The 19,810-nt window shown below is 41.6% G+C and overlaps 1 protein-coding gene and 2 long non-coding RNA genes across 3 annotated transcripts in view; 1 reads left to right on the top strand and 2 right to left on the bottom strand.

The window, feature by feature from the left end:
- Positions 1-6,085: 6,085 nt before the first annotated feature.
- On the top strand, positions 6,086-6,765 carry LOC121868420. Its single transcript, XR_006089396.1, has 2 exons — positions 6,086-6,346; positions 6,463-6,765. It is a non-coding gene; the product is annotated as an uncharacterized LOC121868420 (long non-coding RNA).
- Positions 6,766-7,908: 1,143 nt separating this feature from the next.
- LOC121868419 lies at positions 7,909-9,053 on the bottom strand. Its single transcript, XR_006089395.1, has 2 exons — positions 8,628-9,053; positions 7,909-8,534 (listed from the first exon to the last, which is right to left on the bottom strand). It is a non-coding gene; the product is annotated as an uncharacterized LOC121868419 (long non-coding RNA).
- A 6,166-nt stretch (positions 9,054-15,219) lies between these two features.
- Positions 15,220-19,810, bottom strand: part of LOC121868418 — a 17,645-nt gene continuing 13,054 nt past the window's right edge. Inside the window, exon 2 of the mRNA XM_042369042.1 lies at positions 15,220-18,875. Coding sequence (XP_042224976.1) covers positions 17,951-18,874 — 924 coding nt within the window. The 5' untranslated portion in view covers position 18,875 and the 3' untranslated portion in view covers positions 15,220-17,950. The remainder of the gene's footprint in view (positions 18,876-19,810) is intronic.

Here is a 19,810-nt window from a genome sequence, read left to right as displayed (position 1 = left end):
ACAACAACAACAACAACTTCTAGGGGTAAGATTAATCCTAGTTCAAAACATTTAACGTCAGATGTTTATTATTATTATTATTATTATTTATTTGTTTTACTGAATGTTAGTTAATTCATTCCGTCGCTTCTATCTCACATTTTTTATATGAATGTTGGACTACAGTAATAACTAACCTAACCTAACTAAACCTACCCTACCCTACCCTAACCAAACCTACCCTAACCTAACCTAACCTAACCATCAACCACCTCTTGGACTGATAGCTAAACCTGTGCCCCGCTTACAGACCTTGGCTATTGATGTGTAGTAATGGATTAAAATACCAAGTTATTTTTATCTCTATCTACCTTTAAGTAACTTCAATGTCACTAGATCTTTAAAAAAAACACTCATATATGGACCTAGAGATGTCTTATATGATTCAAAATTATAGAAAACATCACAGGATAGTAATTACATACGGTTATAGAAATTGTAGATTAATATAATTATCTCTTAGTTCTCCTCTGTCTTCTGGTATAGACTGAAGGAGAATGAGATGAGAGATAAAGAGACGATATCATGATCTCAAACACTCTCTTTACACGTCACTGATGCAATCGATCGTACTCCAGATGTGAAGTTATCGTACTTGAGTGTTTGTCGTCGTACTCAAGGTGTCAAATGATCTTCCTTGAGTGACAGAGTAATCGTTTTCGAGATGTCAAGTGATCGTGCAGAAGATGATGTGTCATTTATACTCAAGATGTTATGTCGTTTATTCTCAAGATGTTATGTCATTTATACCCAAGATGTTATGGCGTTTATACTCAAGATGTTACGTCGTTTATACACAAGATGTTATGTCGTTTATACTTAAGATGTTACGTCATATAACAAAAGAAAACGTACACTGTTTTTTTTGTTCACATGTCCGTGGCGCATTGATACATACAGGTACATAATCCCGCTACACAAACTAGTTCCGCATTTAATTAATAGATTACAAATAAACGCTCTTGTGCATTATACAGAAGACCCGACAGCAGCACCCTTATCCACTACCTCCTAAGATGTCCCCACACACAACGCTTCTGTGACGCTTGCTGGACCACCACTCCACGACCCCCTGACGGAGACACGATGATCCTCCCCATACTGGCCAGATATTTTGTAAATAACATTGATTATGTGTTAAAGGAACATCCTTCCTTCCTTAGGGTTTAGTAAGCCCCTTTATAATATTTATACTGTATATACTTGTCACACTTGCCAGATGCTTCTGGTGTCATTGTACAGGGGTACCTGGTGACAGCACTAGGATCCCGCTTCCTCTATCAAGGAATAAACAATTGAAATTGAAAATTGAATTGATTACAAATAAAAATCCGGGTTTACGATTGCGATTTTCTGATTTCAGGATAAGGAATTATAATTTATTTTATTTATATTCAGTGAATAATTCTTCAGTTCTATAGTAGTTAAATTAAAAGTAGATAGAAATAGTTGATATATAACAAATTTACTTACGTCCCCCCTAAAAAATCTCATATAAGAAAACATTAAGTTATACCTGTTTAATATTCATGGTATCAGCGTTTTATATAGTCTTATGTTGAATAATTTTCCTTTATTAATGCATAAAAGTGAATATATTTTTTAGGGTAGAGTCTCGGTGCTGTTATCAAGTCATTTGGGGTATTATGTCAGTGTGTAGTCAAGGGGGTAAAATGTGTTCTGAGAGAGAGAGAGAGAGAGAGAGAGAGAGAGAGAGAGAGGCCATAAATCACACGGAGAGGTTAACCTTCCCAGGGGTGGATTTTGAGCTATAAAGATGTAAACTAGACGGATCCTTCACCAAGGCCAGAGCAAAGGAGTTTTTATCCTGACCTTTCTTTACCATAAACTGAGAAAGAAAGAAAGAAAGACAGGGGAAGATAGGCCATATATCATATTGAGAGAGAGAGAGAGACAGAGGTAGATAAATAAACACACACATACACACACACACACACACACACACACACACACATACACACACACACACACATCAAATATTCAAATATCTAGCGGGTCTTCCTACTTGATATACAAATATATTCAGTGATACCAGATACAGGGACCCAACAGGCTTAGGTTTATATGGTAATAGAATGTGTGTGTGTGTGTGTGTGTGTGTGTGTGTGTGTGTGTGTGTGTGTACTCTGGGAGGGAGGGGGTGATATTGAGGTGTACGTCTGTTAGTTCTTGCATTTGATTTCCTTTCCTTACTGACTGTCTGATGGAGATTTGTTCAGTTTTTTAAGGGAGTTTTTTTTTCTGGACTCGTTCCTCACTAACGCAATGGAAGTGAGAGAGAGAGAGAGAGAGAGAGAGAGAGAGAGATAAACTACCCCTGGTTTGCCGTGAGAGGTGAGAAGGCCACTGTCCCCCTGGTACAAGGTCATCCTGAAACTCATATCCTTCAGGAGGTGACAGAACAACACCAAGGATCTACTGATGGTGGTGGGAAGAGAGGATGGGGGAGTGAAAGATTATAGTCCCCAGGAGGCCTTGTGTAGCTGGGGACTCTCTTGTGGGGTGGTTGTGTGTCGAGTCCTTGATATTTGCTAGTTCCACCTCATCCTACTCGTCTTTTCTGTGAATATTGTTAAGAGGAACCACCTGACGAAGGGTATCAACGTTATATAGATGGCTGATCCAGTAATCCTCTTCTGTAGCTGAGCTCGTGAATCCCAGCGGCCCACAGACCCTCCAGCCTCCCTCCTGTGGTGTGGTAGTGAGATAACCCGCACGCACACACACACACACACACACACACTCCTCCCTCAGTTTGGGAATAAAGTTGTAATTGAAATGTGGCAGACTGGCGCCGTAGAGTATATGTCGTGTGGTGGTGATCTGTCTGATGATTTGAAACACTATATTTGAGTTATAATGATGATAATAATAATAATAATAATCCTACTACTACTACTGCCATTATTAATACTATTACCACTACTAGTAATAATAAACGGTTCATTCTAATATATACCGCTACTCTCTGACTCAAGATTGAAACCCTTATTCAGTTACCTGTGATTCATACCAGGTGTGGGCCGGTACCATTAGGATAACCACATTACCACCACCACACACCTGTCATATCTCAACCTGTGTGATGTGTGGCACCAGGATTAGTAGTAGTACAGGTATTGGTAGTAAAGTTATTACACCTGAAGCTACTATTACAACAGGAGGTAGAGTAAAGTAAACAGTTAGGTTACATATGTTTATTCAAATAGATTCATTACAAAAGATATAGAAATCTTAACATCAAACCGTAGGAATAAAAACAATGATAAAATGACATCCTTTAGGATATATAAGTATCATCATCATCTTACTAAATACTAATCACCAATCAACACAGAAGGGAGTAACAACCACCCACCTTAAAACAATACTAATAAGACCTTTGTTTCATCATGCTGTTCCTGCTAGCGGTGTGCATAGAATGAAACTATAGTCGAGGGGTTTTGTTTTAAGGTAAGACAGTTTTATATCCACATCCGGTGTAGGTTCAACACTAAATGATAAATGAAAATCTAACCTTCAGTTTCTTCAAGTTTTAAAAGTAGATAGATATTCTTTTTATAAGTTATAGTAGAGTCAATAATAAACTAAGTTATTTTCAGGGTAATATTCGTAATGAGGAGTTTAACTGCCGTCTTGGTCAAAAATATATGTTAAAAAAAGGAAGAAAATTTGCCGTTTTTTTTCTTCTTTTCTCTCTAAGGTAAAGAAAACGGCACAGCATCGCTTCATCTGCCCGTCCGTCGCTGCTGCTGGCGGACGTACGACTAACCCCATAACTACTCCGCGGCACATTTTCTTTCAGCGATTATCACAGAAGGAATGTAAACGAACGAAGTAATAACGAATAAACGAACTAAATACATACATAGATAACAGAATATCGTGGAAGAAGAAAAAGAAGAAACTGATTTTTATATTTCTGCCTAGTGATAACGAAGAAGGGAGGGAGGGAGGGAAGGAGGGGGAGGAGAGGTTACTGGGGAGAAAGAATTGAAGGTAGGAAGGAGGGAGAAACAGAGGGAGGATGGTCATGGTGGGAGGGTGATATACAGTATGGGGGTGGGGGGAGTGGCTGCTAGAGAGAGGGAGGGTAGGGGAGGGGTCACGATGGGAGAGGTTGTCGGAGGAAAGGGATAGGAGGAAAAGGATGAGACAGAAAGAAAGAGAGGGGAGGGGGGGAGGGGAGGGGAGGGGACTTATACTACATGACAACCACAACAACCCCCCACCCCCCTTCTAGCCACACCACCACTAATAAAACTGGACATTTTATGGACATATACGGGATAATACAAGTATTAGTATGTCAAAATACCATAATATACTTCACGTGTTCCCCCGTTATCCATATACGTATCCATTTCCTGGTCTGTTGGGAAATGAATTCATCAGACCATACAGCCATCGAGAACAAACACCCGGATTAGTTATGTATTAAAATCTGGGTACTTATTTATGGTGACTTTATTTGATGGTCTCAATGTTTACGTTTTTCTAAGTCACGAGGGGATTTACCTGGATTCACATAAATCTGTTTTTTTATAAGGTAAAGTAATTAGGATTTTTCTGGATTTATTTCATGACCTCCCATAGGGATTGATATATGTTTTCAAGTGTTCTACAACTATACATATATATTTATTTATATATATATTTATATTTATATATCAAGGAATGAAATAACAGTGAAACCTCTATTAACGAATTACATGGAGATAAATGTCCCTTATATCGACGGTTCGAACTATATCGAGAGGAAAGTCCGTTATATCGACGGTTCGTTAATGTTAAACCCCCGTCTAACGAACTATATCGAGAGGAAAGTCCGTTATATCGAGGGTTCGTTAGATGTTAAATAACGAACTATATCGAGAAAGTCCCCCATCTAACGAACTATATCGAGAGGAAAGTCCGTTATATCGACGGTTCGTTAGATGTTAAACCCCCATCTAACGAACTATATCGAGAGGAAAGTCCGTTATATCGACGGTTCGTTAGATGTTAAACCCCCATCTAACGAACTATATCGAGAGGAAAGTCCGTTATATCGACGGTTCGTTAGATGTTAAACCCCCCATCTTACGGAGGAAAGAGAGAAATCCGTTATATCGAGGTTTCACTGTGCTTTAGGGGGTTGTTGAGAATAAGGTAGTACAGTATAACGAGGTTGAAGACGACGCGAGACAAGAACACTGGTTAATGAGTTAAGGAATAAGAGAAGGCAATGTTTGGTACACCGAGACGTGGAGGTCAAGAAGAGATTGTGGTGTAGCTCTCTTTTGGCCTGAGAGAGAGAGAGAGAGAGAGAGAGAGAGAGAGAGAGAGAGAGAGAGAGAGAGAGAGAGAGAGAGAGAGAGAGAGAGAGAGAGAGAGAGAGAGAGAGATTTTTTGAAAGATAGCTAAATAGAGATAAACAAAGAGCAAAATATAGTGATATATAGAGAAAGAGAAAAGGGAGAAATGAAAAAAAGAAAGAAAAGGGACAAAGTTCTCACAGACGAATCTCTCTCTCCCAGGTTGAGTCATTGTTTAACTCTCTCAATACAAGAGAGAACCACTATCTCTCCTTGGTTATGTTATGGTCTATATATACACATCTTATACACACTAGACCAGACAACCAGTTAACGGGTCAGCCTGTTAACCTACCAGCCAGCTAGACAGAGAGCCAGTTAACGGATCAGCCTGTTAACCTACCGGCCAGCTAGACAGAGAGCCAGTTAACGGGTCAGCCTGTTAACCTATCGGCCAGCTAGACAGAGAGCCAGTTAACGGGTCAGCCTGTTAACATACCAGCCAGCTAGCAAGAGAGCCAGTTAACTACTCAGCCAGTCAACCATCCAGCCAGTTAACCAATTAGCCAGCCAACCAGTTAACAAATTGGCCAGTCAGCCAGCCAACCAGTTAACTAGCCAACTAGTTAGCTAACCAGCCAGCTAGTTAAGCAACCAGCCAGCTAGTTAACCAATCTACCAGCCAACTAGCCGGCCAGGCAGCTATACAGTCAGCATCTCCACGAAGGACAAGAGCTGGTCTGGTAGCAAGATGTACAATGCTGGAGAAGTACCACGACCAACACAACCTCAAAACCAACCATTTATTTTTCTTCTTCTTAAAAATTAGATGACATTAACCAACCTGACCTAACCACACCCTAACCTAACCAAAACTAGCCTAGGGTAAATAGGTTATGTTTGGTTAAGTTAGTTTTAGTCAGATCAGATACGGTGAAGTCAGATTTTGATAAGGTCACATTTGGTCAGGTTAGGTTAGGTTAGGTTAGGTTAGGTTAGGTTAGGTTAGGATGGGCACGGTTTAGTCAGGTAAGATGTGTTCAGGTTAAGTTAGGTCACATTAGGTTAGGTTAGGATTTTGTTAGGTAAGATGTGGTTAGTTTAGGATTTGGTTAGGTCAGGTCAGGTTAGATCATGTCAGGTCAAGTTAGGTTAGAGTATCAGGTTAGGTTTGATCAAGTTAGAATAGGACAGGATAGGTCAGGTTTGGTTAGGTTAGGTTAGGACAGGACAGGATAGGTCAGGTTAGGTTAGGTTTAATACACTTCCCATCATATAAAAAACCTACTCCAGAGGTCATGTTGCCAGTACTCCTCAAGCAAATGTAAAATCTCACCGTCTGGTCACTTAAGATAAAAAAAAAAAAATATGTACAGCTGTTTCACGTGCTGTTGAAACAATGGACAACTATAACACTCTCACCACACACTTCTCAACACTATAACCACTAATCAATCTGAAAAAAATGAACGAAGAATCTGAAACCATTCCGAGATGACGAGCCCCAATCTGTCCATTCTCACACCCATCGTGCCCAGACGTTTGTGGTGAGAGCGTACATTATGGGATACAAGTTCGCTCCCTGTGGTGAAGCCGAATCACGGGAATGAGTCTCCGAACTGACTTCTCCTGATTGTTTCATCTCACTAAGGGGTCGATACTGCTTCATTTGGGGGCAGGGGCGAACTCTTTATCCAGGTTTTACAGAGCTATTGATTGTGCTGTTAACTGTAGACGATAACAGATGTTTGTTTATTTACTTTTTGTTTGCCTGATACACAAGTGGATGAAAATATTGTACAGTTGTGGATAAAAAGAATTGGTGAGAGAGAGAGAGAGAGAGAGAGAGAGAGAGAGAGAGAGAGAGAGAGAGAGAGAGAGAGAGAGAGAGAGAGAGAGAGAGAAAGAAGGATGTGAAGGAAGGAGAGAGGGAGATAGGAAGAGAGAGTGTGTATGGGAAGCAGGCATGGAGGGAGTGAAAGGGAGAGAGGAAGGGAAGGAGGTAGGCAAGGAGAGAGGTAGGCAAGGAGAGAGGTAGGGAGAGAGAGAGACAGAGAGAGAGAGAGAGGGGAGGGGGGAGGTATAGGTGGAGACTTAGCATCGTCGCATAAAGATGGTGTTTAAAAGTCTGCCATTTTCTCCCCCCACACACACCACAAATTGACCTTTATTTTTAGATTAATTAAGAGGCAGACGCAGCTCTCTCTCCCTCCTTCCTTCTCTCCCTCCTTCCCTCCCTCACTTCCTTCTCTCCCTCCTTCCCTCCTCAGTTCTTTACCTCCACAACTGTACATAGATGAAATTATCTTATATCTGCCACCAATAATTTACTTATTAAAGGATAATAATATTGGATGGTTTCTCAGCGTCGTCAAGCTTAAAGGATAACGAGACAAAATCCTTTTCCTTCCCACCCATTAGTAGGTTAGGTTAGGTTAGGCTTCAATTTAACCTTGGAGAGTTTAGATACGACCTTACATCAGTACGACACGGCCAAACGCCATAGTGAACAGAAGATCCAATCACCATACGCCATGCTTCCATCAACGTGGATTCTGCCACATTACCACACTCTGAAGCAACCCAACCCATAACCATTGACCTTCTTTTGACTCACGACAGACATACAGCACTCGTGACCTCCCCTGACCTGTTGTAATAACCCTCCCTAACCTGTGTTGTAATAACCCTCCAATAATACTAGAGAAGCTGTGAATAATAACATGATGGTTGTTATTAGTTGTGAGGTAAAGCAAGCTTTCTCATTGGTCACGATGCTACATGTACCGTACATATCACTCCCCCTCCCCCACGGACAAAATTGGCAATGGACGCATATACAGTACACACACGCACACACACCCGGTGGACAAAACTGTTAACCGGACCCATACACACCCGGATAAAACTGTTAACCGGACTGAGGCACATCTGGACACCACTCACGGACACACACACACTCGGTCACTGCCATAATCAACGCCGTCACTTGTCTACACACGAGCGACTTCCACCTGTACCATCACTTGGAAGGTACAGCAGAGACTCACTTTCCTCACATGTAAACAAACCCACGTGGAGAACCTCATAATGTAAACAGACGCACGTGGAGGACCTCATAATGTAAACAGAAGCACGTGGAGGACCTCATTATGTAAACAGACGCACGTGGAGGACCTCATAATGTAAACAGAAGCACGTGGAGGACCTCATAATGTAAACAGAAGCACGTGGAGGACCTCATTATGTAAACAGACGCACGTGGAGGACCTCATTATGTAAACAGACGCACGTGGAGGACCTCATAATGTAAACACATACGCACACACCATTGTAACCTAGATGACCTTCAACATTATCACCTGACACAACAACCCAGTATCAATATGTAAGTCTTTCTTTCTGTAGTTGAGATGAAAAAGGCTTTATCCCAGCCATGACTTTGACCTTTGTGAACCCTAAAGTAGAACAGTTGTCAAGGTGGTCATGGGGTGTGTGTGTGTGCGTGCTATGGATGATCAATTTAGCTTTCCTAATAGTTCTGCTATCGACGTACATACATATATACATACATACAGTACATACACATGGTATTGATCTTCTTATTCACATTACGTTCCTAAATTTCAGAACCTCGCTGGCGTGAAGTGACAACATACATAATCGGGACGTCACACAGACTGGAAAAATGAGTCACCTTCTTCTCTCAACAGCATACATCACGTCCTCTTCTTCAACGTTCTAATTTTTATTTTACCTCAACTTAAGTCACACCCAGGTCCTCAGGTAAACACAACACCTTCCACTTTTATCCTAACTAATAATTTACGACGCCGTCTGATAGGAAGTCACTCAGTTGGCACTTTGTTCCCGATTGGTCGAGATGGGATAAAGTATGTGGAGGTAAGGAACCAATGGGATGCAACTACGCTCCCTATTGGATAAAAGGACAAAGATTGGGTGGAGGTAAGCGATCAATGGGACGCTACTACGCTCTCTATTGGTTAAAAGGACAAAGATTGGATGGAGATAATCAACCAATTGGATGCACTTACATTCCTGATTGGACGAGTTGAAAAGATTCAGTGAAGCTAAACAACCAATGAAATGTAAGTACATTTCTAATTGGTCGAACTGGCTGGAATGGGAAGAATTGAACAACCAATGGGACGCAGCTTTCTTCTCTATAGGTAAAAATGACGTAAGATAAGTGGAGCTACCAATACTCCTGATTGGTCGTTATGACAAAAATGGGTGGAGCTAACAAACAACAGACCAATGAGCTACTGACTATCATATAAACCCCCCCAGTGATTGGTCCAGAACATGGCAGAGGTTGGTCCGGCGGCCAAAATACTAAAGATACGCCATTGTTTACTAAAATAACTGCCACTGTGTTATCTCCTCTCATTACTAACGTCAATATAAACAAAGATGGCGCCATTATAAACAAATATGGCTGACGATGAAGACGACACCCGATTGGTAAACAATAATGGCCCCGATATCAAGAAATATGACCCCGAAGTAAACAATAATGGCCAAGACAAACAAATATGGTCTCAGAATAAACAATAATGGCCCCCAGAGATAAACAAAATACGACCCAAAATAAAACAACACAGACCCCAAGATAAGAAACAAAATGGCGTCTAAAATAAAGCAATATGGCGGAAGGTAAGATAACCCACCTGTAGCCACTCGTGTTCATCAATACATATCAATTAATATCATAATGGCTGAAAAATGCATTAATATTACACATGTACAGTGTATGTATATTATAATGATAGAAAAATAATACTGCTCAAATTATGCAGTGACTGAACTATATGTAGAAAATAATGTCAAGCCCGTTCCAGTTTTAAACACTAAAGTACAGGAAGTTACAGCTGGCTCGGGTCCGGCTCTCAATTTATTATCACTAGAGAGCCGGATATGACGTAACCTGTGTGTGAAATAACCGGGTTTTTTTATATTTATAAGGCCAATTTGGTTATATTGTGTTCATAGTAAAAGAATGATTTGTTGATTTTGGAAAGGTATTATAAGCCCCGCCTATATTCTCTCGTGCGGGTTTGTGATTGGCTACCGTTAGCAACCAAAGCAAATAAGCCCCGCCCATATTCTCTCGTGCGAGTTTGTGATTGGCTACCGTTCACAACCAAAACAAATACGTCCTGCCTACACTCTCTCTTGCGGGCTTGTGATTGGCTGCCGCGTTAACAACCCACAACAGATAATATATATATATATATATATATATATATATATATATATATATATATATATATATATATATATATATATATATATATATATATATATATATATATATTTATTTATTTATTTATTTATTTATTTTTTTTGTTTTTTTTTGTTTTTTGTTTTTTTTATCATTAATGATGGAGAAAATTATATCCGCATCTGGCAGTTAAGATTAGATGAGGTAAAATTACAATATATTTTGGTTTAGTTCAGTTAGGTTGGGTTAGTAAGGTTAAATTTGGTTAAGTTTAGGTTAGGTGTAGTTAAGTTAGATTAGGAATAGATTCGGTTTGGTTAAATTAGGTAAGGCTTGGTTAAGTAAAGTTAGGTGAGGTTTAGTTAAGTTAGGTAAGGTTTAGGTTAGGTAAAGATAGATTAGGTTAGGTTAGGTTTGCACAACTCGTGTCTGACAGATCATTTCATACACAGGCTGAGTCACATACACACACGGTTCTCTGGCCAACAGTTCACTGAGGAGCCAAACTCGAGTCAACAGCAACAACCTACTGTAAATTAAATGCTCAGTCAGGTAGCAATTGTTTACGAAAAAAAAGTAGTATTTTTAAAAGAACATCCAGATACCAAGGGTTGTTGATCTAGAGACGAGACAAATATACCGCGTAAAAGTATTGGAACATAATGTATGAATTGGTTAAGTTTGGAATATGATGTTGGTAATGAGAACAATGACTTGGACGTGAGAATGTATTCCTAATGTGTGTTTTTGACTCAAGAAATTTAACGTTATGCGAAACACATAAGGATTCAATTCTCTACTAAAGGTCAGTGCTCCCTCTGCCAACACCAAATACAACTTAAGTGTTCCTAGGGTGTACTGGGATGACTCTAGGACAGCTAGGATGTGACTCTAGACACTTTAGGATGTTTATATATAAAGAGAGATTCGTGAGATGAATGAACACACTTGTAGGATGAAGGAGGACGTTATAGGATGAGTATTTTTGACACCTTGAATGAATTTAGAACCTCCTAGGATGCTTATAGTGCTCGAGGATGAATATTTGACTCCTAGAAGGAACTTAAACGTTCCTAGGATACCTTCAGTAAGTTGTAGGATATATATTTGACACATTGAAGGAATTTAGACACTCCTACCCTGTCTAAAAATATTACACGACGTATATTTGACATTTTTAATCAATTTCGACACTTCTAGGATGCTCCGGGAAATCCTGTAATGGTCCATGACACGTAGGATTCTGTGTAGGATGAACCTTAAAATACACAAAAGGAGACCGCCATAAGGTGTATCATTCAACACCCAGTAACGTTCTTGAGATTACTCAATGACGTTTGTGAATTTTAATAGATTATGCGGTGGTTCTTGGCTTTATACTGAACAATACCACCGGGTGGATACTACAACTCTGGAGGGGTTGTAGAGATATAGGGTGAATATTTTGATAATTAAAGTGTTGTAGGATGTCTAAACACTCATAGGATGTTGTGTGTTATAACTAGACATTCTCGACACTCCTATGATGTCTGTAAGATATCTAGACACTGCTAGGATGTCTTGTGATACATCGACTGTTTGTTGTAGAAGCTAACATTACCATCATGACGCCTACACGACTACACTTCAAGCTTTGTGTACACAACAGTGCTGGAAGGCGGCAGTAACAGTATTGTGTCACCGTAGTTCACCCCAACCAGTACAGAACACGTTGTAGGGTGGCCACGTGGGTACGATACTTTAAGGTAATGTACGATACTTTATGGTAATGTACGATAGTTTATGGTGTTGTACAAGTTTATGGTGTTGTACGATAGTTTATGGTGTTGTACGATAGTTTATGGTGTTGTACAAGTTTATGGTGTTGTACGAGGGAAGAGAATTAAGGTATCGTAGACTTTAAACCGAACCCAAGATATCTTACCAAACACAACCTAACCATACTAGACCCAACCTAACTTAACCTACCTTAACCCAAACCAATCCTACTAGACAAACTAACCTAACCCAATCCAACCTAACCCAATCCAACCTAACCTAACCAAATCCAATCCACCCCTAACAGACCCAACCTAACCTAACCCAAGTCAACCCTGCCACATCTAAATTAACCAAACCTAACTTAATCAAATCTACCAAACACAAATTAACCTAACCTAACCCAACCTTACCTAACCTAACCTAACCTAACCCAACCTAACGCAACATAAACTAACATAACCAATCCAAACCCAATCAACCTTATCACACACCCACTAACCCAAGCCAACCTTACCAGACCTAAATAAACCTAATCTAACCCAATCTAACCCTACCAAACATAAATTGACCTAACCTAACTTAACCTACCTTAACCAATCCTACCAGACAAACTAACCTAACCTTATCCAACCCAACCTAACCAAATCCAATCCAATCCTACTAGACACAAATTGACCTAACCTAACTTGACCTACATTTCTACCCATTAAACAACACCGCCTACAACTGAAGAGGACCCCTAAGTAATGGTTGATATATACAAGTGCTCTCATTACTGTGTGTTTCATCTTTAACTGTGAGATATGTCAGTGTTTACAGGGTGTCCCAGAAAAATGGCCCTGCCTCCAACTCAGTGTCTCAGGGAGCAAACAGGGAGGGAGGCAGGGAGCAGACAGGGAGGGAGGCTGGGAGCAGACAGGGAGGGGGGCAGGGAGCAGACAGGGAGGGAGGCAGGGAGCAGAAAGGGAGGCTGGGAGCAGACAGGAGGGGGCAGGGAGCAGACAGGAGGGAGGCTGGTAGCAGACAGGAGGGAGGCTGGGGAGCAGACATAGGGAGGGAGGCAGGGAGTAGAAAGGGAGGCTGGGAGCAGACAGGGAGGGGGCAGGAGCAGGAGAGGGAGGGAGGCTGGGGAGCAGACAGGAGGGAGGCTGGGAGCAGACAGGAGGAGGCTGGTAGCAGACAGGAGGAGGCTAGGGAGCAGACAGGGAGGGGGGCAGGGAGCAGACAGGGGAGGAGGCTGAGAGCAGACAGGGAGGGAGGCTGGGAGCAGACAGGGAGGGAGGCTGGGAGCAGACAGGGAGGGAGGCAGGGAGCAGACAGGGAGGGAGGCTGGGAGCAGACAGGGAGGGAGGCTGGGAGCAGACAGAGACATTTTTGTGGAACACTCAATTTCTCCTTTGTTGTCAATACGTCATCACCCACGTGGCCAAGGTATAACGTGTGTGGTGGTGGTGAAAGGTAGAGTACTGTTGCTTTATGGCAGGTACCAGGCAGGGAGGTGAGGACGGCAGGGATAGAGGGAAGGAAGGTGGGAGGGAAGGAAGAAGAGAAAGAAAGAAGAAGGAAAGGGGGGTGTGGACCACACGAATGGAGGGGGTATGGGAGGGAACTGTGGACACCGGGAGGGAGGGAGGGAAGGAAGGAGAGGAGGGAAGGAGACATGGTCGAGATACACCAGTAAATGCACATTGAGAACTGCAGGAAAAATGGCATAAAACTTGGACAAATGTTGTGAATTATCAAACGTTCTTCTAAACTTGGATCACCTGTAGATCAGCCACCACCCCGAAGATTATTTCACCTGATGGTTAAACACCCTAAAGTTACCTGGTGGGTTGGGTTAAGTTAATGTTAGTTTAGGTAAGGGTAGTGTTAGGTTAGGTTAGCGTTTGGTTAGGTTAATGTTATATTAGGTTAGGGTATTGTTATGCTAGGTTATCGTTAGGGTGAAATAACCTGGGGGCTAATCTTCAGGTAATCCCTAAATACACTTGTGTTATCGTTCATCAAGATCTGTCAACATGCTTTAAAAAATGGGATTACGAACATTTCTATTAGTAAGAGGGATTTAATAAACTTGTTGATTAAAGCTTAAAGAGCTTATCGAAAGCTTTTTACCTGTAGAGTATAAAACAGCGATATTTAAGCGAGACAAAACCGAGGCACATCTGATAATATTAATCTTAAAGCCTTACGACAAGAAATTCAGCCAATGAGAACACTGAACCTGGTAAAAAAAAGGACATTCATTGGCTGTGTGATTACGGCTGGGTGACCTATAGAAGGGGGACACCTGCTGTGCTTAGTGCCGGGTGGTGGTCACTGTGTACACGTTAAGCAAGCAGATAAGGGTCATTGGAATGCTGTCTGGTCAAATGGGCTCCAAGACCAAATGGACCACAGTCTTAACGGACCCTAGTTCCAATGGGTTCTAGTTCTGATGGGCCCCAGTCTTAATGAAACCTGGTTCTAATGGGCGTAAGTCCTAATCCCTAATTCTAATACGTTCGAGTCTTAATGGGCCCGTCTCAATGGGTCCCAATCCAATTAGCCAATAGGAATTGAGCTTAAGTCCAATTAACCTCATTGTTAATGGGTTCTAGCTCTTATCGGCCCTTTTTTAATATGGTTAGGTTAAGATAGTCTGGGGCCCACCTCACCATCAAATCTTTTGGGATAACCACAGCTGAGACATTCACCTTTGTCACATACAGTATGATAACTTAAACACTTATAAATGTCACATATGATCACTTAAACACTTATAAATGTCACATATGATCACTTAAACACTTATAAATGTCACATATGATCACTTATAAATGTCACATATGATCACTTAAACACTTATAAATGTCACATAAGATCACTTAAACACTTATAAATGTCACATATGATCACTTAAACACTTATAAATGTCACATATGATCACTTAAACACTTATAAATGTCACATATGATCACTTAAACACTTATAAATGTCACATATGATCACTTAAACACTTATAAATGTCACATATGATCACTTAAACACTTATAAATGTCACATATGATCACTTAAACACCTATAAATGTCACATATGATCACTTAAACACCTATAAATGTCACATATGATCACTTAAACACTTATAAATGTCACATATGATCACTTAAACACCTATAAATGCCACACATGACCACTTATAAATGCCACATATACTCACGTACAGGTAAATACACACTGTGGTCACCCAAGACTGAAAGTTGTTGTTTTTTAATATACTGTATTACTATAATGAAACTTCTGATGGACACTGTATAGAAAGTCACAAGATGGCGCAGAAACGTGTTAAAGACTGGACTGGATCTCCAAGACGATGCGTTACAGAGACGGGAGGGGAGGGGGGGGGGCGGTGGGGGAGGAGGGTTAAACAGAGACTGGCTTGTTTACTAACATTAAAAACAGCTGGACATGAGAGGTGATGATTATAATGATCCACTGACTGACACACACTGTAGGAACACGACAATGATGATGATGATGATGATGATGATGGTGATGGGAAATACTAAGTCCTCTTGGGCCACCAGTCTTAATAGGTCCCTAGATCTAATTGACCCCAGTGCTAATAGGGACAGATTCTAATAGGCCTCAGTATTAAATAGGACCATTGGAATAGATCTTAGTCCTAATAGGAACCAGTCCTAATATTGCCAAGTTTTAATAGACCTCAGTCGTAATAAGAACTGGTGTGTATAGGAAACGGTTCTTATAGGAGACGGTAGGGATAGGAACCAGTCCTATTTCGTCTAAGTCCTCATAGGAACCAGTTTTAATACATCCAAGTCCTACCAGTCGCCATCCTACCTCCTAACGAGATCCTGCCAGTCCTGACCTGACCTAACCTAGCCATTAAGGGTCAGATATATTATACTGAGGCCCTCCCTTTAGGACTAGGCCCTTCCTTAAGACTGGACCCCCCTTAAGACTGGGACCCTAATCCTCATGGTCGGGGTCAGGTTGGGGTCTATTAATTCTGGGGCCTAATATGACAGGTGCCCAGGTGAGGAGTGAGCATGAGAGCAAGAAAGACATAATCGTTACTGTAAACATGACAGAAGCATCCCCAGGTTTCTCCAAAAGTCTGACGATCAACAGAAACATCGCAGGTAAATCATTATCAAAAATATAATATCATAAAAAATGGTCAATTACAGAAGCGATACAGAAAAATAACTCATTATCATTATTATTCTTATTAGCAGAAAAATTGGAATGTTGTTATTTTTAAGGTGTATATATGTGTATGTGTGTTGCTAGATTTAAGCACACACACACACATACACAAACATACACACACACATATTATGCATACAGTATTTATATATGTATATTATAGGCAGGTACGGTGACCCTTTCTTGATTCAAGCTTAGCAGGTTAAAATGAACTGGTTGTGAAGAGTAAACTCCAAGAACTAGTTTACACGAGAGCTGGTTTACTCATCCTCAGTGTATATGACTGGGTTAAGAGCCGCCCCTAGTGTGCTGGTCCACACGCACCAGCCAAGTGCCTCACCCCCCGGCATATAATCATGTCTTTTGAGATATTTAGCGACTTACACTAAACAAAAAGCAGATTAAGAGGGTTTTAAAAATGTATTGATGGCAAGTCACTTCCTCGACGACAACTTGTTCTTTTAGCATCATTACTTTTATCTTAACGTCATAAGTAACTGTGTGAGGTTATTTAGCAGGAGTTTATAGTAATGATAAACGTCTGGTGGTGTGTCCAGTGATCAGTCTTCCCACGGCCTTGTGTGCTCCAGGACCAGGACTCTCCCGGTGTGTGTGTCGTGGCGGTCATACTTCAGGAGAGTCTCAGTACATGACTCTTCTGACTGTCCTGGCGGGAACTCTAGGCACACCATGTCTTCTCTACTAACTCGGAGACCCATAATGTTATCCAGGCAGCTTGTAACCTGCCAGACCTTCCTAGCAGAGAAAAAACCTCCCAGATAAGTAAAACCATTGACAAAGTCTCCAAGTCCTTTTGGAAGGTTTAGTGAGATCTCCAGGCATCATACATCTAAATAGAAACCTGCAGGAAGTTCTCTAAGTAGCTACCCGGCTCAACCTTACTAACGTCATCAAGACTCTGGGACAGACACTCTCCCCCACCACCTGTACTAAACTTTACCAGTTGTGTTCCTCCCATGAGGTTGTTGCATAAATGTTCTACATCTATAATATTTTTTTCCGGGAACAAACTTGTGAAATTTATAAATATATTTGTTTTGGTGCACAGTAACCGTTATGAAGAGATGAAGAAGTAAACCCATTGTCACACTACAGGACAAATATTTCTGGCCAAAAAACATTTGCCAAAACGCCACAGGAGATGAACATTTGAGGGGGTCTAGCTGTGCCCTCTGAGTGACTCTGTATTTTAAGCTTTTCAGTGTCACAGTCTGAGTGACGTCATCCTCTTTCCTTCCATAAACTGGAATGTTGAAGCTTTGAAAGATATTGTTGTCTACGTCACAGCTGTGAGGGACGCCCTCACCTGTCAAAGCTGCGAGAGATATTCTCAAGTTACTCCTCCGTCCTCTATACGCCAGAGTGCCGGGAACTCTTGCTGGAACTTTTCGAGGAGGACTTGGAGCCCTTTCTAGGGGTCGAGAGATGACGCTCCAGGAGCCCCTGTGTCTCTAGGGGCGACGTGGGGGTGAGGGATGACTCCGGCGTGGTGTCGTTGGGTTCTGTGGTGGCGGTGTCGACCTCAGCGTCGTTCTCGTCTTCCTCGAGGATCCGAGACAAGACGGGCTCCATAGAGGCCGAGGCGGGCACGGGCACCCCGTTGTCGTCAAGGATCCCCGGAGAGCTGCACTCGGCCTCTGAGTCTGGCGTCGACAGAGTGGGCGACGGCGGCTCATCCTTGGTGTCTGAGGCCAGCGATGCCTTCTTGACGTGTCCACCTTTGGTGCCGCTGCCGGCGGCCTTGGCGGGGGAGAGTGGCACGACGCCGTTCTGCTGCGGCTTGTGTCGTTCACGGGTGGGAGTGGGTAAGCCGCTTTCCGCATCGCGAACCAGACGATGACCGGACTTGGAGCGCGCGAGGCGACCCTTGATGTATTTGTTCAGTTCCTTCTCCTCGTTGTTGGAGACAAAGCGGCTGATGGTGGTCAACACGCCCCCCAGGAACACGAAGAAGCAGCCGGTACCCAGCAGGTTACTCCGTCGCTCCGGCGTGGTGCTCTTGACGTAGCCAGGCACCAGGGACGTGATGGTGAGCATGAGGCCGATCACGATGAACACGGAGCCCACGTGGAACATGGTGACCTGCCCCAGCAGCTTCTTGTTCTCCCGCTCCTCGTTGAAGTAGACGCGTCCATCGAGGCTGACGACGGAGGGCCTCGGGGTGGAGAGTGAGGCGCGACTCTCCCGCCGCTCCTTGGCTCGTCGCTGGTCCTCCCTCCTGGACCTCTGGCGACGGATGGCCAGCGCCGACTGTACCGCCTGCATCTTCACCATCCTGTAGTGAAGACCAACAGTCAGTACACACAGGGGGAGACTCACACTACTACTGCTGTATCTGTGTGTACTCTATACTACTTATTAACATGCCTATATCTGTCTGTACATCTATATATATATATATATTCACCAAAGTATTTATCAACATTTAACTCTATATTTATCTTTGACTCTATATACAGTACCTCTCTATTATAGTGTTTGTTATATTCCCTTGGGTGAGACTGAATACTTTAGTAGTGAAGATATTATTATTATTATTATTATTATTATTATTATTATTACTATTACCATTACTACTAGCATCATTATTCATACTATTACTACGATTATTAAGCATAAATCATTCTAAAAATGCATTAAAAAACCAATAGAAGACTTAGAAGTGAAAGAAAAACATTATTATTATTACACCTTAACCCAAACCCTGCAGGTAAAAAGAGTAATTAATTAACACACAGGTATACAATAACACACCCGACCTGTTGACATGGCCTGAAAAAATATATCAAAAATACATTAATTTATACAACTAATACATATAAAACAGTGGCTGAATGGTGTATAAGTCTCAGGTGATGTCCAGAACGTGGGGTGGAATCCTGGAAGGTCGGTAATTAGTGAAGAAAATACAGTGAAACCTCAATTTAACGGAGGGTTCACTAGGACAGATAGAGTTAGGTGCTTATATACTATGGTAATAAGGGTGATAATTTTGATACTGTGAGTTGATTACAGATAGAGTTAGGTGCTTAGATACTATGGTAATAAGGGTGATAATTTTGATACTATGAGTTGATTACAGATAGAGTTAGGTGCTTATATACTATGGTAATAAGGGTGATAATTTTGATACTATGAGTTGATTACAGATAGAGTTAGGTGCTTATATACTATGGTAATAAGGGTGATAATTTTGATACTATGAGTTGA

This window comes from Homarus americanus, unplaced genomic scaffold (genome assembly GCF_018991925.1).
Source record: "Homarus americanus isolate GMGI-L3 unplaced genomic scaffold, GMGI_Hamer_2.0 scaffold19318, whole genome shotgun sequence".
Taxonomy (NCBI): Eukaryota; Metazoa; Arthropoda; class Malacostraca; order Decapoda; family Nephropidae; genus Homarus; species Homarus americanus.
Note: the sequence above shows the minus strand (reverse complement) of the source record. Positions and strands in the feature narration are given on the sequence as shown.